Source organism: Mirounga leonina, unplaced genomic scaffold, assembly GCF_011800145.1.
Source record: "Mirounga leonina isolate KUSES-001 unplaced genomic scaffold, KU_Mleo_1.0 Mir_200, whole genome shotgun sequence".
NCBI lineage: Eukaryota > Metazoa > Chordata > Mammalia > Carnivora > Phocidae > Mirounga > Mirounga leonina.
The window spans coordinates 16,033,484-16,055,396 of NW_023270503.1; the positions used below are offsets into that span (position 1 = coordinate 16,033,484).

Genomic DNA, 21,913 nt, shown 5'->3' on the forward strand with positions numbered 1-21,913 from the left:
ACACAGGATTCTGTCCGCTTTCCCAAGAGGATTTCTGTTAAGTACTCTGGATATAAAAGACTACTATACTTCAAAATACTACAAGACCACTGAACTTTTAGAAGTTACCAATCATTACTGAACTTTTTTTGAGCAATTACTATGACTAATAAATTTTCTGTAGTACTTTTTTGAATTGTGGATGCTGTCTTTTACTCAGAAGAAACTGGTAAACTGTCCAGTTCAGAAACCCTAACTTTCAATCCAAAGTGCTCTGAATGTTAATCTTTACCAATTCACCTAGGTAGTTGTCTCCTGGCTACACAGGGTCATAAATGAGATGCTGAATTCCACCTCAATGTGGTCATTAACGGGGTTAAGCAAGCAACATTTGGGGGTCTGAAAATGCTCTCAAGATAAAAATTATAACAGAAAATTTAAGTATTGTCTTTCTTTAACACTTCTCCTTGTAGGTTTCCTAGAAATAGATCCTTATGGATCCACTCGGTGCTGGGCTGCAGGAAGTCTTCGGAGACAAGCTGCAGGAGGAGGGCCCGCATTATCCGTGCTGGTTTGACACGAATCATCTCCTTACAAAAAAGCAGGTTCGTTTTTAAAATGTTATGGTGTCACCACGTTAAGAATTAAGATGGCAACGATTTTTCCACCTACATCTTGCTGGACGTGTAGTGTGTCCATCACGTGTGTATTCGGGAATAAGGAATGAGGGCGCATGGCTCAGAGCGAGTCCTACTCTCAAACAAAAAGCCCCGAGAAATCTCACCTTTGAGTAATTAACGTTCTGTGACTTTTTAAAGTTAGTTCAATACGACTGGGGTGTTTTGCTGAAAAAGGAACAGGTGTCTGTAAATAACTGGAAATTTGGCTGTTTCTGGAATGCTATTTACATAAACGTATCCCCATTACACTACTGGTGAAATTAAGACTAAATAGTTGATAGGGAATTTCTAACTTTTGGATGACCATGTATCTACGTGTGTGTGAGGATTCTCCTCTAAACTTGCATTTCCTCATCCGTCAACTCGGTTTCCTTTAAGTCCTCTTGATCTGAAGTACTGGAGATGTCCTCATCCGTCTGTTCTCCAGAGAAATACAACATCAGTGCGTGTGTCTTGTGAGTTATGGTGACAGTGCAGGGCCCCTGGGCCCACGGCTCCCCATCCACCTGCATTGGCATCATGGAGCACTTCAAAATCAGCTGGTATTAGGGAACAAATAATGAGAGGAAAGTCAGTCCCCTGAAGTTCAGAAAGGTCTTCCTTAGTACTATCATCCACAGTCCCTTAACCCCTCTTAGGGACAAGTCTTTGCACTTCGTTCTCAGAGAACTAATCTGAACACACCTTTACTCATCAACTGTTTAAGGGATCCCTTCCCACGGAAAGCTCTGCTTCTCCCATACGTCCTGTCCCCTCCCCATCACGCCCAAGCCTTGGCGGACGCTGAGCAGCAGTGAGACTGTAAAGCACTGTGCTAGGGAAGCTGTAGTGGGCAGGTCTTTTTCTAGGGAGCAGTGGCTTAGAAACGGACTCGGAAGGGGCGCCTGGGTGGCTCAGTCGGTTAAGCGTCTGCCTTCGGCTCAGGTCATGATCCCAGGGTCCTGGGATCGAGCCCCGCATCGGGCTCCCTGCTCGGCGGGAAGCCTGCTTCTCCCTCTCCCACTCCCCCTGCTTGTGTTCCCTCTCTCGCTGTGTCTCTCTCTGTCAAACAAATAAATAAAATCTTAAAAAAAAAAAAAAACAGAAACGGACTCGGACAAGTAGTCTCCGCGCCTATGAAGCACAGAGCAACATGCCACCTACCCGCACGGTGTGTGCCTGTCCTATTCGAAAGGGGTTTGCCAGTTTCACTTGGATCTGAGCACAGTGGAAAGAGCCGTACACGCCGACGACCTCCAGCACACCGTCATCATGCCTGCGGGTGGGCAGAGGAAACACGGACTACGTGAGGCAATGGCGGAGAATCAGCCCCGTGAGGACAACTGCGTTTTCACGGAGGTGGACAACCAACTGGTTAAATATTCCTATTAATGAGGTAGGCAAACCAGAAAAACCTTTAGAGAAAATACGAAGAGCCTACAGAGAGCACGGGACGAGCTGCTTTAAAGGAAACACGGCACCCCACAGCGGCCACCCGTGCACCCACCTGGCGAGAGGGTACGTCTCGTCTCCCATCCCTTCCCACAGTCTGCAGCCGCCGCCCCAGTAGCCGATGTTCAGAACTATGATGCCTTCCAGGTTGGGCAGTTCGACTCGCTCGCCGTCCAGCTCTAGCTTTAAAGAAATCCGAGCGGTTCGTTACCACGGGGCACAGCCGCTCAGGATTTACGGCCATTTCCATCCGCGCGGGTAAGAGACTACGGCCTACCCAGCGCCCCCCCAACGACTCTGCCTTCCTCTTCAGTGCTTACTGGGTTAATTACAGCATTCTTTCTTACTAAGGTAAAATGGCACAGTTTTTGTTAGGTCTCAGTATCCTTTTCCAGCCTTATCTAACGTGCTGTCCCGGAAGCACCCGACACTCTTCCAGAACTACCCCTTCCTTGGTTTCTGGCAGCCGGACTCTCCTTTCCTGGGAACTCGTCCTCAGCACTACCGAGAGCCCCAGCCCTGCCTCACACTAGCTCCTCCTGGGCTCCTCGCCCTCCTCAGGCTGCAGACTCCGGAGGAAAAGCTCAGCCAGTGCCATGTCATTAACTGCCGTAACTGCCACCTCAGTGCTGACAGCTCCAGCCTGCTGGTCCGGGAGAGGACCCGGGCCAGACCCGTGTGACCCACTGACCACAGGCCCTGAAGCTCCTACGCGCGGCACTGAGCTAACGTGGAGCATCTTCTCTGCGGACCCTACCACCGACTTCCCAGGGAAGAGCACCCCCGGCCCCAGGTGCCTACACCAGGAAGCTGGGGGTCATCTTTGCCTTCTTCGCCTTTACCCTCCACTTCCAAGAACCTACCGTTTCCATCACTCCGAGTCCAGAACACCCTCAGCTCTCCCCTAATGTGTTCCTACGGGCTCTGTCTGCCCTCATCTCTCTCAGAGCGGTGCGATGGGCGCTTACAAAATGCAAACATGCCATCCCCTGATGACAGCCCTTCAGGGCTTGACTCATGCTTGGGATGAAATCCAAGTTCTTTAAAAGGCCAACATGGCCCCTCTGAGATTTGGCCTCAGCTCTCGCCACTTTCCCTCCCGCAAGCCGTCCTCCAGCTTGAACTCACGCAAATACACCATGTTCTCTCTTACTTCTGGATGTCTGCACGTGCTCTTCTTAGCTGAGAACAATTTTCTTCTTTGGGGATGGGGCAGCAAAGCAAGGTTTACTGAGCGATAGTAAAGCTTATTGAATGACAGAGTAAAAAGCTCTCAGAGAGGGGACCCAAGAGGGTTGCCCAGCCTTGAACAATTTTCACCTCCTTTTGCACTTCTTCCAGAGAGACTGGTTTCAGTCACTTTCCCTAGACAGTCGCTCTTACTTATTCTCATCAGACCGAATACCTTCCTTCTCATGTCACCCCTCATACTGCCATGTGGCTTAGATGTCTTCCTTCACTCTACACCGTACACTCAGGGAGAGCCAGGGATGTACCACGGTACCCCCAGTCCCTAGGACAGTGCCTGGCCTTTGGTAGGTGGCTTCACAAATACTATTTGTATAAATAAAATATCAGACACACACAAAAATAAAGCGTTACCATGTCTGCTTCACTCTACCGATGCTATCAGAGTCCAGGACAAAGGAAATATGATAAAGCGGAAGGGAACTGTTTTTATGGCAAACCTTGCCATTCGTCCCGTGCCTCAGCTGCAGAGTCTGTGAGCTCAGTGTCAGCCTGATGGCCTCTTCCCGCCCTGGCCTACGTATCATCAGGCTCCTCTCGTCCCCTGCTCCTTGTTCTCTTTTTTCCCAAGCTATCTGCCTGACTCTTCCCCTTTGACTTACTTTACTAGTTCTAGGTTTCTCTGTATTAATGTCTTTGTCAGTGTGGTCACCCATTAGATTCTTTCTGGAAGCAAGCAAGGAATATATACAAGACTTTGCCATATCGGATACTGTAGCAATAAGCCCTCGTTAATATCCTACTTTTACTGCTCATACATCTTTACTCTGCTTTAGTATATAAGACAGACACCTCAGCCATAGTATAAATTACACCGTGCGTTTACACTTCCCCTAGAGTCCCCGACGAGTCAGGCGCTGCGTGAGACTGCTTCGCCTGCGCCATCAAGTACAAATGGAAGCTCTTCAGCATCAGTTCAACTGACTGGAGGTGGATAAACCTGGGTTCGAATCCTGGTTCTATGTGTATTTGGGGACTGTGTGAATTTGGGCAAATTACTTAATTCCACAGTTTTCTCCTCTGCATAATGGGAATATAATGGTACCTGCCTCATACGGTTGTGGTGACCATTTAGGGGAATAATGTGTACAAAGCACTTAATAAAGTGCCTGGCACACAATAAATACTCCATGTATGTTAGCAAAATATGTTAACAGAAAATTCAGCATTTTTGTTAAAAAAGTTTATAATCACCTAAAACTTTAAAAGCTTACCTCAACTTTTTTATTCAAATCTTTACATTCTTGCACTAGACAGTCTTTGGTTCCATAGAATAAGTAAACAGCCTGTGAGAAATGGATAGAAAAGGGGATATTAAAGCAACCTAACAAACTCTGTAAGCAAGACAAAGACACTGTAGCAAAGTTTCCTGACACGACCGCTGAGCCATGTTTCCTTAGAGTGGGCCCGATTCTCATGGGAAGAATGGGCACCGTTACTTTTGAGCTGAATTAGCCCATTTTTCACAGGGAATGTAAAATAGGTGTAGTTCGTGCCTAAATGGTGTTTTCTCCCAGTTTATCCAAAAAGCTGCATTTTATAAAGAAATACTATATTAAAATTAGAAAATTCTATCTTTTCCTAATACTTCAGATTACTTACTGAAAGGAATACAGATCAATCTAGTGAACATTTTATAATCACTTTTGAATATAGAAAGGTTGATAAAAGCACTGAGATGTGAATTACTAATCATACAAACAGCAACACTTACTGCCTTAGTAACTATATGAATAAGAGGAGACTCTGTTAATTTGAAATATCTGTGAAACAAAACCAGGAGGAAAACTTTTTGCATTTAATTTTCACATCCTGTTGCTCAATCACCAAAAGTCATTAAAAAAAAAAAAAATTCCAGGGGCGTCTGGGTGGTTCAGATGGTTAAGCGTCTGCCTTTGGCTCAGGTCATGATCTCCAGGTCCTGCAATCGAGCTGCATGTTCGGCTCCCAGCTCAGTGGGAAGCCTGCTTCTCCCTCCTCCCTCTGATTCTCCTCCTGCTTGTGCTCTGTCTCTCTCTCAAATGAATAAATAAAATCTTTGAAAAAAAAAATTCCAAAATCAAACTTCCACCAAAGGAAATCACTTGTACTAGAAATCAGAGTGATGATCATAGTTAAAAGCTGTGGTTAACAAATTGCTCCTTCTCTTACTTCATCTGCATTTTGCAGTTTTTTGAAGCTAAAGGAATCTCTTTTTCTACTATGATTTCACCAAAACTTTCTCCTGCCTAAAATTTCTTTCCAGTTTTAGTTGCCATTTAAATAAGATAAGCGATCATGTATCTTTCCATCTAGTTGCTACCTAAACAAAATGTGCTGTAAAACGTTCTCTGAATTATAAAAAGTGTGTCAGAATTATAAAATACTTTGATAAAATACATTTAAGGATCTAATTTGACAGTCTTACACAAAAACAGAACAGGTAAATGTTTCCATAAGTAAGTTCTAGCTGAATCTACTTGAAAGGATGCTAGATAGAATTAAACTATTGATTTTTACTGTACCTTCGGTGATAAGCAGGCAATGTTATTTTATCCAACACACCTTATTAAGAATTCTGCTAGAAAACAGAGATGGCGCCTTCTCACGGTGAGCATGAAAATGGAGAGCCATGAGAGCATCAGGTCCAATGGAAAAATAGTTGTTCATTGTGAATTCCTGTGGGAGGGGGTAAGAGGAAGTGACAGATTATGCTTAGTCTAAGCCTGTGACATATGTTAAATATGTAAATCTTCGTCTTTATGTTCTTTGTGAAAATTTTATACTTTCTGCATTTACTTTTCACTTAGAGCTGATACTATCCAGTGAAGTTTCTAGAACTAAAGCTTCAGTTCAAAGGCCGATAACAATCCATATGAATTTCCCTTTGCTGTTCTGGTTAATAAGCTACGCGCATCAGATCTTACCGTCCAGCCCGGCTCTACTTTGCATCCAGGCTCTCCCCGCCTGTGTTCCCATCACATGTGCTTTTTACTGTCATGGCAACTTGCAGGGTCCCCACTTCATCTATTTCCCACCCCGCATGGACCCGTCTCCATCTCCAGCTCTGTCTTGCTCCTGAGCACTAAGCCTGCATCTCCAACTCCTGTCCAATGTGCCACAGCCTCGAGGTTGAGGGGCCCCAAATCTAACTCCTTTTCCTCTTACTCAAACTTGAAACTCTTTTTCGTATCTTGGTTAATGTCATTTCCATACATCCAGCCGTAACAACCAGAAATGCGGTATAATGAGTATCTTCTCTCCTCCCCTAGTACCGATCAGCTGCCAGGTCTCCCTTAATTCCGTCTCTAGAATGTCTTCCGATTTCCTGCTGAGAGGCCCCTTGTTCTGCCCTCGTGCAAGTTTCCAGGCTATTTTCGCTCCATCCCCAGAGTATCTGCTAGAAAATACAGAGCTGCTCTCTCCGCAGTAGTTGCTACCCAGCATTTGCATCCTCCAGGATCTACTTCCTCTGCCTGGAGAGTCTTCTGTTCCTTTTCCTGTTGCTCTAAATTGTGTTTACCTTGTAAGGACCGCCTCACAAGTCACTTCCCCTGAAATCTCTCCTGCCTGATCTGCTGGGGAGGCACTGAGTGCCCTTGCTGTTTTTTCCCCCATGGCCCTCTTTTGAGTCCGACGTGGGGGCTGAGCATGTGGGTTTCTCTTCTGCTCCGCGAGCGGCCCCCGGCGGCAGTGAGCACCACGGCTCTGCACCCCAGCACCGTGCCACGTCCATACAGGGGCCACTGCCTCACGGCTGCGGAAACCGTTGCAGCGGAGGCCCCAGACACATACCTTGGGCTTTCTTAAGTTGTAGTACCCTTTACTTGTTACTTGAACCTTCCACCTAAAAAACAGAAATTAAAAAAAAAAAGGTAGTTATTACCAAATTAACCGCCAGTTAACTATAATTATTACCAGTCAACTCTGGATGCCTGGAAATGATGAAAACAGCATTTGAAGAAATGAGCACATCAAAGCAACGACACAAATTACGAGGTAAGTCCTCAGCCTCACGTGACTCCAGTCCTTCTATGACAACACAATAGGCAGCAACAAAAGAAATGCCCAGCACCTGTGGATGAGTGCAGCTAACACAGTCTTATGTTTCAATTACACTGGAGCTACGTAAGTCTGCATTCTTTTTTTTTTTAAATTTTTTAAATTTATTTTTGAGAGAGAATTACAGAGAGGGAGAATGAGAGGGGTGAGGGTCAGAGGGAGAAGCAGACTCCCCGCCGAGCAGGGAGCCCGATGCGGGACTCGATCCCGGGACTCCAGGATCATGACCTGAGCCGAGGGCAGTCACTTAACCAACTGAGCCACCCAGGCGCCCCGTAAGTCTTCATTCTTAAACCAAACGATATCCCCGAAGCTCCAGAAGTCCACCTTTTGGGGGAAGCACAGCTCACCTGTCCAGTTTAATCGCATCCGCCTCCATCACGTTTCTCAAGACCTGCGCGACCGGGACCTCCCCGGCGTACCCCGTGCCCCAGCCCAAGGTGTTGGACAGATCGTTGCCTGTTCCCAGAGGCAAGACCGCGACCTGGGGAATGTACTTTTCTTGTCCCTAGAAAACGGGAGGTACAGGTTAGATTTTTCTCTTCAGACCACTTGTAGGCTCATAGTATTTGGTAAAAACTCACAGACCGAAGCAAGAAAGACACAACGTAACAACTGTCTGTTGTTTTGCTGAAGGTTATAGAACTGCTTAGTCACGAAATTCAAAATTGCCAACGTCTTCTAACATTCCTCGGCATCATACAAAACAGAACCCGAAGAGCGCCTCGCGGTCTCGGAGCGGCTGAGCTACTGCTGTGAAAGGCACATAGGTCTTGCAGACGGATACCTTAATCTTCATTTCATCCACCGCATCCAGGACCCAGCCCACAGTGCCGTCCCCTCCACAGACAAGCACTCGGGCTGAGCGATAGGGAAGAAGAGTACAAAGCTGCAGGGCTTTGATGGGGGGAGTTTTAGTTACATCAAAAACCTAGAAATGAAAGAAAAGGAAAAATTACTTTTATCCAACACCATCCTCCATTTGTGAGGATGCTGTCCCTCCAGATGAGTACGGATATGGTTGAAGAACAGTCCTGGCTACGATGTGTCTAACAATATGCCAGATTCTTGATGTTCCTTGCGGCACATCCCGACACTGACCCTACTTAACGATGAGTGAGCCTCATTCTGTTGACCAGGAAGCTGAGGCGCAGGAAAGTTGAATAACTTGCCCGTGATTCCCCAATAATTACGTGCTGACATATAGATTCAATCCTATGGTGTGTCCATGATACAACACTGCCTCCTTCCTGTTCACAAGAAACCAGAATGTGCTAAGTTTATCTTTAACCAGTACTTCATACTTCATCCTGGATTCTTCACATCCATTACTAGTGCACGTCAGAGCACGTTTCTGGAAAAGTTTTGCTATATGCATAAAATGACAGAAAGATGCAAGGATCCTTGATATCTGTAATTTTGTAAATGATCTAAGAAAATATTTCAAAAACCAAAAATGCCTGTTTATAAAAGTATTCAGTGTGGCATTATTTACAGTTGTATAATCTTAGAGACAAACTCAACCTCCAACAGCAGGAGACTGGATGAACATGATACATCCATTCAATTAATTATCTTCATCATTACATGTCTAATTATGAAGACTATATCACACCATGGACAAATATTAAGTAATTAAAACAATACAAATTTTAAATCTAAATTACTGTTACTATAATGTTAATAGGGAGATGCACAGACAATTCATGGAAAGAACATGGACAAATGAAAACAACAGATGTATTCATGTGGGGAAACTGCAGGTGATTTTCTTTTGTTTTTATCATTTTTATAGTTTCCTTAAGTTGTACAATGTTGAAGGGGAAAAATACAAATTGGAAGGAAAAAAATTACTGCATTTCTGATCGTTGCATGGGTTATTAATGTTTTTCAAAGTACAAGCTACTACCATGTAAACTCAATGGTGTGATCCTTTAATTCTTATTTTTTAAATTGAGGTATAATGCGCATGTAACAAAATGCTCACTTAAAGTGAATTAAATGATTTTTAGTACGTTTATCGAGTTGTGCAACCACCACCACCATCCAGGTTAGAACATTATCATTGCTCTGAGAAGAACCCTCAGGGTCTGGGTGCAGTCACTCCCCATCTATAGCCCTGGCCTTGGGCGGCCGCTCGTCTCCTATCTCTGTGCACCTGCCTTTTCCGGACAAGCCCTGTAAGTGGAGCCACTCTCTCTGGGCCCTTGCACCTGGCCTCCTTCACTCAGCATGTTTTTGAGGCTCACCCTTGGTAACATGTACGCATGAGTACTTCGTCCCTGCTTCTCATGGAGTTACATTCCCTTGGGTGGGAACAAATTTGGTTTTATCAATTTGCCGGCTGATGGACAGCTGGGTTGTCTCCACTTTTTGGCTATTATGGATATCGCTGCTATGAATGTTTGCGGGACACATGCTTCCATTTCCCTTGGGTCGGTTGCTAGAAATGGGATTGGTAGGTGGTATGGTGAATTTATGTTCAACTTTTCAAGAAACTGCTGCACTGTTTTCTAAAGTGGCTACACCATTTTACATCCCCACCATGAAAGCACCTCTTTCTCCATGTATTTGAATGGCTTGATACTTTTAAAATTCTTTCTATAATTGAGTGATGACTGTTTTAAAGCATTAACCACCATTACAACGATGGAAAATGAAAAGCTAAACATGACAAGATTAACACAGAAGGAAATTTTCTCTTTAGTTACCTGGACTGGGTTTAGGAGAATCCGAAATTCTCCCAGCAGCCCTTCTCCCATGTTCGTCCCACTCCGAGAGTTGGCCAGGATTATTAACGGGGTCCACTGCTTTCCCAGCTTAGAGCCTAGCTAAAAAAATTAATGCCAGTGGAAAGGGTTTAATACCTCAAAGATGGCGAGCAATAAAATGTTCATTTCTCAGTAACAATAGTGCTGTAAATTTGCTGGGAGAAGAACTATCTCAGTACAATGAATACAATATATAAATCAAAGAATTCTAGGAATGGAAAGTGAACTCAGATGAATAATTTAACTCGCACTTACTGTACTAATTCTCTTCTCCGTTATTCTAGATAAGTCACCTGGTGATGCCTGGATACTCATGGAGGAAGGAACTAACAAGGCAGCCCATTCCACTACTAACTCAAATTGTTAGCAAGTTTTGACTTAAACAGAGTTAAAAATCTGTCTTTCAATAACTTTCATCGTTCTAATTTTGCTTCCTAAAGCTACAAGAAATAATTTTATTTGTTCTTCCACTGAACTTGTGCTCAAACACCTGAAGCATTAGATCTTTTATCAGTCTTGTCTCCTAGGTGATCCATTTTAGATTCTTTCAACTGTTCACAGAATGGACACAGATTTTCTCTGCTCTTACCTTGACTGTCCTTCTCTGGATGTATTCTAATGTATTTTAGTTTGCAAGTTGTTTTTTTTTTTTAAATTAAAAAAAAAAATTAAAAACCAGGTACTCAGAATTAGATTCAAGAATCCAGATTTGCACAAAGGCCAAAGTCAAATGAAATTCATGTTCCTCTAACCTTTCCATTTCTTTCTTCTCCCCTTCTCCTTGTGGATGTAAACATGAATGGGGATGTTCCACAGTCTTACATAGCGATTCTCATCCCTCAGGATCTCAGACTGAATTTAGATACATTAGGGGATTGTATGTTTAAAAAATATGTATCATAATATTAAAATTTTTTTTAAGATTTTTATTTATTTTAGAGAGAGAATGAGCATGCGTGAGCTGGGGCAGGGCAGAGGGAGAGGGACAAGCAGACTCCATGCTGAGTGAGGAGCCTGGGCTCGATCTCAGGACCCTGAGATCACGACCTAAGCCAAAATCAAGACTCAGACACTCAACTGACTGAGTCACCCAGATGCCCCAATGTTTTTAAATTTTAAAATGCCTTTTCCTTTGGCAGGAATACCGATAAAGATGACATTTAAGATATAAAATCGTAACTGGAAAAGACACATAATTTAATTTTGAAATAAAATAGTTTAATTGGGGCACCTGGGTGGTTCAGTCGGTTAAGCGCCTGCCTTCAGCTCAGGTCATGATCCCAGGGTCCCTGTTCAGCGGGGAGTCTCCTTCGTCCTCTCCCTTTGCCTCTGCCCCTCCACTTGCTCGTGTGTTCTCTCAAATAAATAAAATCTTTAGAAAAAATAGTTCCATTATTTTGGCATATTCAAGTAGGAAATAAATGCAAATTTTTATAGTTATCCCTTAAGAACTACATACAGACTGAGAGAGATATTTCTATCAGTTTCCATACACATACATACTGCAAAGCGTCACTGACAGCTTTAATGTTCAAATTATTTGTAAGGAACACCTAATGTGTAAAGTAAACTTATCTCTAGGCAGCCTACATAAAGTTCTAAGTAGAAAAATTCTGTTAGAACAATGTGTGAGGAAAATCCATGTTTTCTTTTCATGGATAGTAATAATGAATTTCAAAGCTGAGGACCTTAAAGGAATAGAGATTCCTGGGACCTGTCCTAGGCCCACTAAATCAAACCTGGTGAGGGAGGCGCACTCAGGAATCTGCATTCTCAAAAAGCTCCCCAAGTGACTCAGATGCAGGCAGTGACTGAGAAACCAGTAAGAGAACATTTCCAATTTCCCTTTAGACATGAAAGGACTCTAGAGCCAAACTCTGAGGCACCTCCCTGAACATGGGGCAGGGCTCTCTGGCCCGCTATAAGGATTCTTCCCTCTGCACTCTGTACCTGTTGCACACTCGGGACTTCAGCGGCTTTATGAAAATCAATTACATAAGGAAAAATGAACTCTGATTACCACTGCATAATCCGTTTTTTTGTCTTTACGCATCTGATTAATAGAAGTCAAATAACTTGGGGGGATGATGAGGTTTCTGAATTCTCCAAAATCACATTTTTCATTCTTCAAGCTATTTTTCATGCACTCATCGTGTACTGTTTTCTGACACCAAATGCACCTGAGGGAAGGAAGAAACAAAGACAATAACTAATTTTAAACCATAATTTTAATGATGTGTAAACCGATCATTCTGTCAAAAAAATTAATAGTAATCTCATCACTATTAGACATAAAATCAAGCAAATAAAAGATTTATAACTCTCTACATAGTGAAAATGGGCAATCAAGTTTGAACATACTTGGCAGTGTAATCTAATAGTGGTTTTTAAAGTGTGGTCTGGGGCCCCCCAAAATCCTTTCAGGACGACTCTGAGGTCAAAATCACTTTAATAATAAGGGGCGCCTCGATGGCTGAGTCAGTTAAATGTCCCTTCTTTTTTTTTTTTAAGATTTTATTTATTTGTCAGAGAGAGAGAGAGCGCGAGAGTGCGTGCACAAGCAGGGGGAGCGATAGAGGCAGAGGGAGAAGCAGATTCCCGACTCTCTGCTGAGCAGGGAACCCAATGGGGAGCTTGATCCCAGGACCCTGAGATCGTGACCTGAGCCAAAGGCAGATGCTTAACTGATTGAGCCACCCAAGTGTCCCAAGGTGTCCGACTCTTGATCTTAGCTCAGGTCTTGACCTCGGGGTCATGAGTTCAAGTCCCACATTGGGCTCTGCGCTGGACGTGGAGCCTACTAAAAAAAAAAAATCCCTTTAATAATAATACCAAGCTGTTATTCTATCTTCCTTCTCTCAAGAGTGTACAGACCCAATGCAGAAGCAGACAGGAGAATCTAAGTGGCCTCTAAACCAAAAAGTGTACCAAAAAAGTAAAAACAGTGTCGCTCTTCTCACTGAATTTTCATTAAAATATTTTGTTACATTACTTAAAAAATGAATATTTAAATAGTTTCTCAGTTTTAATGTGTAACATGGTAAATGCCAGTAGACATAATCTACATGAACAAAAGTGGGTCTAGAACAGTGGTTCTGAATCTTAATTAAATGCCCCCTGGCCTGGGCTTTGGAGTGTTCCTCAGTCTAGTTTGTCCAGTTTGAAAACCTCTTAACTTATGACCATCTGTGAACACTAGTAAATATAGCACAATAGTCAATTTCTTGTTGGCAGTTAACACAAAACTAGTCTATACACTTGCATGTGAAATACAGACAAAAGACATTTACATTCAGATTTGCCTCTCAGAATGGGTGTGAGGAACAAGCAGAGAATAGCGCTGGAAAAGGTCCTAGGTTTCCATTATTAATCTGCTAAGAATTTAATCCACTTACAGACAAGGCAGAGCTGACCGTACAAAAGCAGGCCCACAGAAAATAATGGTTATAATTAAATGAATTAAAAAAAAAAAAAAGAGGATAAAAGTCTTTCGCCCAAGGTCAAGCCTTTGGGACTTCTATTTTAAGGTTGTTTTTTTCCGATGGATGTTCAGATTTGCCAAGTGATTACTGCTATTTACTCAGGAGTCCTATTTACTGCTGAAAGAAGTGTTATCTGCAGGATCTGTTAGAAAGAAAACTGTAAAACAACTTGCATATGTTTTGTTAGTACTCACTTTCAAACTAAGCCTGAGAAACCACAAGAGATTGCTTACTGCAGCCCAAGTCCACCAACCCCACCTACTGTGTGTGCCAGTCACTTTCAAATAGGGTACTGTTACTGAGAATAACCTGAAAGGGTCCCCCTGAATTATTTCACATTGCTGTCCTCTGGGAAGAAAAGTGGGACTGAGGGATGAGAAGAATGCTCCCCTTTTACTCTATATTCTTCCGTATTGCTGTACTGCTTGAGTTTCTAAAAACTAGAATATATTCATGAACTCCCTTTATAAACTTTTAAAATTATATTTTAAATAATATCAGTGTATCAGAAAGACAGAAAATAAAAATCATCCAGAGACAGTTCCTCTTAACTTTTTGATGTACTTCTCAGTTTTACTGTGCATATATGCTTGTTTTTCAGGACGGATATGATGTGTGTATATATATATCCGGACAGTACTTTTCTTTCCATGTTCTCATGAATGTTGTTCTATGCCATTAAGTTTTTTATTTTTTAAAAGATTTTATTTATTTATTTTGACAGAGAGAGAGAGAGAGAGACAGCAACAGAGGGAACACAAGCAGGGGGTGTGGGAGAGGGAGAAGCAAGCTTCCCGCAGAGCAGGGAGCCCGATGCGGGGCTCGATCCCAGGACCCTGGGATCATGACCCGAGTGGAAGGCAGACGCTTAACGACTGGGCCACCCAGGCGCCCATCTTGTACTAGCTTTTAATAATTTCATGCACTTTTTATTGATGTAGGATATCAACCTCTTTTCTGTCACGTTTACTGCAAACTTGTTTCATGTACATCAGTTTATTTTTTGATAGATCTCTATTTCCCTTTGTGATTTATTTAAATGCTTTTATGCTCTGAAGTCCTTTACCATTTCCAAACTAGACACTCGCTTATCTCCCTGGCTCCCCATCCCCTCAATTCAGTTTTCATATCTCTGTCTTTAATTCAGTGCTGCTTCTGGGGCTACAGGTTCCACTGAGAATCTCGAAAGTATCCGGATTTCTTGGAATCTTAGCCATCTGTGAACTAAGCGCCCCTGCTTTAATCCATCTGGTGTTTATTTTGGTAGATAGTGTGATATGAAGATCTTGCTTTTCCCCCCAAGGAGTACCTGTCCTAGCACAATTCATAAAATAATCTTTTCTATCCCTACTGATTTGGGACACCTTTATCATTTACGACATTCTCATCAATTTCACAGAAGATTCTTGTACCTAAAACGATGCCTATTATCAGCCTTTGCTCTGTAAAGGTAGAACCAAAGGCTTGCTAGCTATGCAACATTCTACTTTTCCTTACAAATACCATATTCAAAAGTGGGACTGGTCTCTTTATGTATTTTGGAATTAGTGTTTAAATTGATCTAGACTTCAAACCTGATGGGAAAATAAGACATTACTAATAATGTCTTGATATTTTAGTTTCAGCAATCATGTCATTGACTAATTGCTTATTTACTTTGAAAATTTTAACATACACAGAAGTCAAAAGTATAGCAAAATGACCGTAAGCCAACCCTTTACTCTGATTCTTAATATTTTTTTCCCACAGTTGCTTCATCTCTTTCATGAACTCATACATTCCTGAATCATTTGAAAGTATTACAGACATTATGAGATTTTACCTTTCACTATTTCAACAAGTATTTCCAAAATACATGGATAGTCTTTTTAAAATGTTTCGCATTAGAATTTTTTTCTTACAGTAAACATAGATAAGCCCACCACCTACATTTCAGCATTAATATCTTACTGTAATTACTTTGTTACATTTCTATCCATCCATTAATCCACCTAATTTTTGGTGCATTTCAAGTAAAGTGTAGATCAGGACACCTCCTAAATGCCTCACCAAGCAGGCATATCATTACCTAGAGTTCATCATTTATTTATAGGTTTTTTCTTTTGATGTAAAATTTACATGTGATGAAATGTACAAATTAGTACATTTGCTGAGTTTTGACAAATGAACATTTTCATGTAACTAAAACCTTTATCAAGACATAGAACGTCACCCTATGTGCCATTCTTGTGCTAGAGTATGACTGCTTTATTTTTATTTTTATTATTATTTTTTAAGATTTTATTTATTTATTTGAGAGAGAGAATGAGATAGAAAGAGCAGGAGTGGGGGAGGGTCAGAGGGAGAAGCAGACTCCCTGATGAGCAGGGAGCCCGACGTGGGACTTGATCCCGGGACTCCAGGATCATGACCTGAGCCGAAGGCAGTCGCTTAACCAACTGAGCCACCCAGGCGCCCCTGCTTTATTTTTTTTAAAAAGAAGCTTTACAGGGGCGCCTGGGTGGCTCAGCTGGTTAAGCTTCTGCCTTCGGCTCAGGTTCTGATCCCGGGGTCCTGGGATCGAGCCCCGTGTCAGCTCCCTGCTCAGCGGGGAGTCTGCTTCTCCCTCTCCTCCCTGTTTGTGCTCTATCTCTGTCACTCTCTCTGTCTCTCTCAAATAAATAAATAAAATCTTAAAAAAAAATTAAAAAAGAAAAAAAGAAGCTTTACAAGGGGAAAAAAGAAACTGTTGGCAACAGTGCTTAATATTTTCCGTAAAGCTACCTGTTGATGATGGCTCTCTTCTTTAGTTTGCTGGAAGAGGCGGCAGAACTACCCGTCACGTTGAGATGTTCGTGTATGATATTCCCATGACAACAGGGGTTGGCCAACTATGAATGCGTCTGCCACCTGATTTTGTGAATAAAGTTTTACTGAAGCACAGCTATCCCCTTTCACTTATGTACTGTCTAGGGCTGGTTTTGTACTATGATGGACAGTGGGTTAAGTGTCCGCAAAGCCTAAAATACTTAGTGTTGGCTCTTTATAGAAAGTTTGCCTACCTCTGCTCTAGAAGATGATCTGGTATCTTTCACCGTTTCAGATAATGAGTGAAATAAATAAATACATACCACGAGACCATAGAAATATCAAAGCTGAGGGGTGCCTGGGTGGCTCAGTCATTAAGGGTCTGCCTTTGGCTCAGGTTGTGATCCCAGGGTCCTGGGATCGAGCCCCACATAGGGCTCCCTGCTCCGTGGGAAGCCTGCTTCTCCCTCTCCCACTCCCTCTGCTTGTGTCCCCTCTCTCGCTGTGTCTCTCTCTGTCAAATAAATAAATAAAATCTTTAAAAAAAAAAAAAAAAGATCAAAGCCGAGACTAAAGTGGCCAATGTAATTACCTACTCAAAGTCAGAAGCTTTGTTTCATTAATCAGTGTGTGTATGTGTGTGTGTGTGTGTGTGTGTGTGTGTGTGGTGGGGAGGGATAGGATGTAATGAAGAAAAGGTCTTATCAATAAAAAGGCACCTTAAGTTTTCTTAACAAGAGATGGAATACTATGAGGAAGAAAGGTTTATTTAAAAAATGTAACAAATACTCTTAACAAAATTCCCTATTTTAGTCAGAAGAGAGGTGGGAAGAAGAAAAGACCAGGAAAGGGGCCTAAGATACTAGGTGCAGAAACACATTCTAGTGATTGGGGGGTAGATGAGGGAATACACACAGAAGAGAAAAAATTTATAGGGAAAGTAGAATCTGGCACAGTGCCTGGCACAAAATAGATGCTCGCGATGTGAAAATTAAATAATGACTGAATGAGTATAAATTAAAGGGTCTGTGTCACTTATTCTGCAGAGCTGAAGTGGGCTGCAGGCTTTAAAATTAGTTATTACCTGAGTCTTTATAGTTCCCTTAAGTCTCGTACTTAGATTGTGATACAGACATGGAAGGAGCCCTTGCCAGGGCTGGATAAAATCCAGAGGGACAGTGTGGCTTGTGTTCAAAGGTTCTGAATAGATATTTCTTTTGTTTATTTTTCAGAAATATCTAATTCCTACTGAAGGTCATAGCAGACAGTAATCCTGCGTAACATTATTGGCTAAAATAAATCAGAACACTGTGGAACATTCAGGACACTGTGCTCTTTTCTCCTGGGAATAGTAAACACTTCCTAAATTATACAGAGATAATTTCTACCATGGTTGAGGGGTTCTAGCATGCTGGGAAAAGACTGCTCAGTAACTGGTAAGAACAAGCTCGTGAGGAAAAAATCATCACGTTCACTGTGCACAAAGGGAAGGATACTCATTAAGGACAGAGGCTGATGTTGTAAAAGGTACATAAATATAGCAGTGGTCCTACAACTTTAGAATTACCTGCAGGGCCTGCTAGAGCAAAGATTGCTGGTCTCCAGGCCAAATTTCTGATTCAGTGGGTCTGGGGTGAAAGTAGGGTTGCCAGGAAAATAGAAGACGCTTGGTTAAATTTCAATTTCAGATAAACCGTTTTTTTGGTATAAGTCTACCCCAAATATTGCAAATGTTTTGTTTGCTAAATCTGGCAACACCAGAAGGTGCATTTCTAACAAGTTTCCAAATGATGCTAATGCTGCTGGTCCGGGAAACCTACTTTGAGAACCACTAAAATATAGGATGTTATGTCATCATCGAGAAGGAAAGATTGGTACCTGGGGGTGAGTAGAAGATCAGGTAAGGGTTCCTGGAGGAAAGGGCATGAGATGAGTCTCTAAGGATGCCTAGAAACTAGCCAGGGGAGGAAAGCCTTGAGAAAGAAAGAGAAGGGCAGAACAAAAAAGCCTGATATTTGAAGTAAGGCACAGCCAGCTCGGGATTGCTGGTGCATCAAGTTTAATGCAGATGGTAGAAGGTAACCCTGGAAGAGCAAGCGGGGTCCAGAGGGTACCATGGTAAGCACTGGAAGTTTACACTGAAAGACCATCAGGGTAAGTGATGGGAGCATCTGAAAGGGTTTACTAGGATTATTCGTTAAGGAGTATGGGAAGCACAGTTGAGATATTTATGGAAGCCATTTTTATCTAATTCTGCACAGACACAAAGAAGGGAAGGGAATAAGATGCAAGTCATGTCATCTTTCCAACTAATCCTAGGTTTTGAAAACTAAAGCTTACCTATAGAGAGAATTATGAAATTTACTTAAAGATGCTGGTAACCTAGCTCTCACAGATGCCAAAAGAACAATATCTAAATTTGAAAGATACCAAATAAAAATCAATGGTTATAAAACCCAGTAGTTGTTTAAAATACGTTTTTGAAAATCTTTCTGAAGTCTAAAGCTGACGTGTAAAATTGTTAAAAATAAGATTTAAAAATAGGTGTTGACCTAACAGTGCTCATGCTAAGTTAAAAAAAAAGGGGGGGGATTTTCAAGTAAAATAAAAAATAAAGACAAAAATTAAAAAGTAACTTGACGGGGCGCCTGGGTGGCTCAGTTGGTTGGGCGACTGCCTTCGGCTCAGGTCATGATCCTGGAGTCCCAGGATCGAGTCCCGCATCGGGCTCCCTGCTCGGCAGGGAGTCTGCTTCTCCCTCGGACCCTCCCCCCTCCCATGTGCTCTCTTTCTCATTCTCTCTGTCTCAAATAAATAAATAAAATCTTAAAAAAAAAAAAAAGTAACTTGACATCCAGTGTCAGCTTTCGAATCTAGCTCCTAAACACTTTTAGGGCCCTTTCCACTTGTCAGAAATTAAACTCATGACAATGAAAATGTCCAGACCTAACGCTGAGCCAAGGCTAGGAGTGCCTAATCCTAATCTGGGGGTTAGAAATCCCAGGTCTATTTTACTAGAAATCCAGAGGTCTATTTTACCACCGAGTAAAGTTCTTTCAACTGTAAAATGAGAGCAGATGATCTGTGGAAGCAGCCTTCCTTCTTACCAACCTCTAACAAAGGCAAAGAGTGTCTTCCCTATTTTCAGACAGCATTTAAGAACATTAACGTGTTGTCCCGTGCGTGTATTCAGAAGCTGCTAAAATATTCTTGGCTTAACCAAAGACTCTTGTCTGAGATGCTACATGTCCTGGAAGGCCATTTGGCAGAAGTAGTGTCCCTCTAAGGGCTATCTTTCAGGACAGCACCGGTATCTAGATTTGAAAAAGATGCTTCCGACGCTGCCATGGAATGACACTCGTTTTCACTCATTTCCCCATTCATAATACCCCAAGAAGAAGGATCAGTTTGGTGAGTCTAGGGAAAAGCTAGTTTGTCCATATTTGGATTCTCCCTGCTTAAAATGGAGATAATCAATAGGAACAAAAGCTAAAATACAACACACTGTGGCTATGAAGTCTGCAGCACTCAGAGACCTCTGGATCCAAGTTAAGTGCCAAGTTTCATTACCCGAAAGGGCAGGCTGGCTGAGGAGTGGGGGCTGGGGATGTATCATCTGGGCAAATGACTACTGCAAAGCTGCCCTGCCTGTCCAATTCCGGGGACGTTTATGAGCTTGTTTCCTCGAAGTGGGCAGTTTAGGCCATTTGCCGAGATCAAGGTAGGCCTCTCCGCCCACTGCGTGAAATCCTGACGCCGACGCCGCATTCTGGGGCACGAAGTCCTTACCGGTAATCGCAGAGCTTGGGCTGGCTGCCGCACTGCTGCTTGCAGACCACACAGGAGCTGCACAGGGGCACGTTGCCCCGGATCCAGTGGTGGGGCATGGCGTCCAGGGCCCTGCCGTCACTCTTGAGCATGATCTCCTTGCACGGGAAGCGCTTGTCGGCCTTCTTGAGGCAGCCCTCGTCCACGCGCAGCCCGCAGCAGTCGCAGAAGGCGCCCCGCAGAATGTGCTGCGCGCACACGCAGCAGTAGGTGGGCTGGCTGAACAGGTCCGTGTCGCGCCAACCGTGCTTGCTCTTGCGGAAGATGTCCCTGCGGTGCAGCTGGCGGCGCGACCGCTGGAGGCTGCACCAGAAGGTGATGAACACGGGCAGCAGCACCGAGCACAGCGTCCAGAGGACCAGGTGCCCGTCGGCAAAGAGGCCCTCGTAGGGCGCCGGCCGCTTCTCCCCTTCCATCTTGTCCAAGGCCGATTTCTAACTGAGAGACAAACAGGCGGCGTCCACCCGGGGCTCGCGGTCCCCGCCCGCCCCCCGCCTTTCAGGGGACCCCGAGGGCGCCGTCCGCCCAGGGGGCCCCGCCGTCTCCAAGGAGGCGCACGCGCCGCGTCTTCCCGGCGGCCCGACCCGGCAGCCTCCCCGCGTCGGGCACCGGAGAAACGGACAGGCTGCCCTCGGCGGCGAGGCGGCCGCGGTGCTGGGCGCCCGGAGCTCTGGGCGCCGTGGCGCACGTGGGCCGCGCGGCGCCGGCAGCATCCGTGACCGTTAGCTCGGGGCCCGCACTCCGCTCCCGGGCGCAGCCACTCGGGCCGAGCGCGGCCTCCCGCAGGCCCCCACCCGCTCACCCCTCTCCCGAGGCCTCGCGACCGGCCCCCGCCCACCCCTCGGGCCCTACCTCGCGGGGGCGGGGGCGCGGCCCCGGGACCCAGGGCTGGGGCGGCCCTCGCGCCGCCGCCCGCACGAGCCCGCCTCCGCAGCCCGCCCAGGCGCCGACGCCGCCGAAGGGCCCCGCGAGCCGTACGCACGCCGAGCCGGGCGGCGCGGCCGCGGGCGGGGGCGGGGCGGGGGCGGGGCCTCCGGCGCGAGCCCCGGGGCGGGGCGGAGGTGTGAGGAGGGACGCGGAGGCCGACGGGCCTGGGGGGACGGGCCTTGGGTAAGGGTGGGGCCAGAGGAAGGGGCTGGGCCGTGGGCGTGGCTTAGGGAGAACAGTGGGCGGAGTAACAGTAAGGTGGGGGCGGTAGAGAGGATGCGAGGTTGAGCCGCGCCCGTGTGTAGCCATAGGAAGTTCTAGTATGAGTGATTTACAGTAAGCTTATCTGTGACCTTCAACTTCCCCCACCTCCCTCACTGTCTGGCCGAGATGGGAGCTGGCACGTTTTGAATGATGGAAGGGAGAAAGCTGGCAGTTTTGAGTGTTACATACTAAAAGAATGGGACAATCCAGGTCAAAAATTGATAGATGTCACCTGAGTGCTTGCCAGTTTATTAAACACACGCTGGCTTACTGTGGTCCACGCACTGTGCCAGGAGTCCCAGCTCTCGCAGCCTGATAAAAAGCATTTATTTAGACCTATTAATAATGGCTTACTGCATCCCAGCTTCCATCTCTGCCCTTGCTAGACACCAGGCTGAGTTTATCATCCCCATTTTCCAGATGAGGAAAACTAAGGCATAGACCGGTAGAGAAACATGCTTGATGCCCCAAAGCC

The 21,913-nt window shown here is 44.4% G+C and overlaps 1 protein-coding gene across 1 annotated transcript; it reads right to left on the bottom strand.

Annotated features, from left to right (window-relative positions):
• Window positions 1-603: 603 nt before the first annotated feature.
• On the bottom strand, window positions 604-21,183 carry DGKE (diacylglycerol kinase epsilon). Its single transcript, XM_035026783.1, has 12 exons — window positions 21,100-21,183; window positions 20,209-20,685; window positions 12,171-12,330; window positions 10,091-10,210; window positions 8,167-8,310; window positions 7,730-7,887; window positions 7,113-7,164; window positions 5,883-5,996; window positions 4,553-4,624; window positions 2,146-2,273; window positions 1,803-1,914; window positions 604-1,198 (listed from the first exon to the last, which is right to left on the bottom strand). The coding sequence occupies exons 2-12, from the start codon at window positions 20,661-20,663 to the stop codon at window positions 995-997; spliced, it is 1,719 nt and encodes a 572-aa protein (XP_034882674.1). The 5' UTR covers window positions 20,664-20,685; window positions 21,100-21,183; the 3' UTR covers window positions 604-994.
• Window positions 21,184-21,913: the final 730 nt, after the last annotated feature.

What these genes read in the sequence shown, in the direction of transcription:
- DGKE (XM_035026783.1), bottom strand. Translation starts at nt 20,663, where the DNA reads ATGGAAGGGGAGAAGCGGCCGGCGCCCTACGAGGGCCTCTTTGCCGAC. An exon ending in AAAAAACGGATTATGCAGTG is followed by an intron (nt 10,211 to 12,170) that starts GTAATCAGAGTT and finishes TAATTTTTTTAG; the next exon opens with CTAGGCTCTAAGCTGGGAAA. An exon ending in GAGACGTACCCTCTCGCCAG is followed by an intron (nt 1,915 to 2,145) that starts GTGGGTGCACGG and finishes GCCCACCCGCAG; the next exon opens with GCATGATGACGGTGTGCTGG.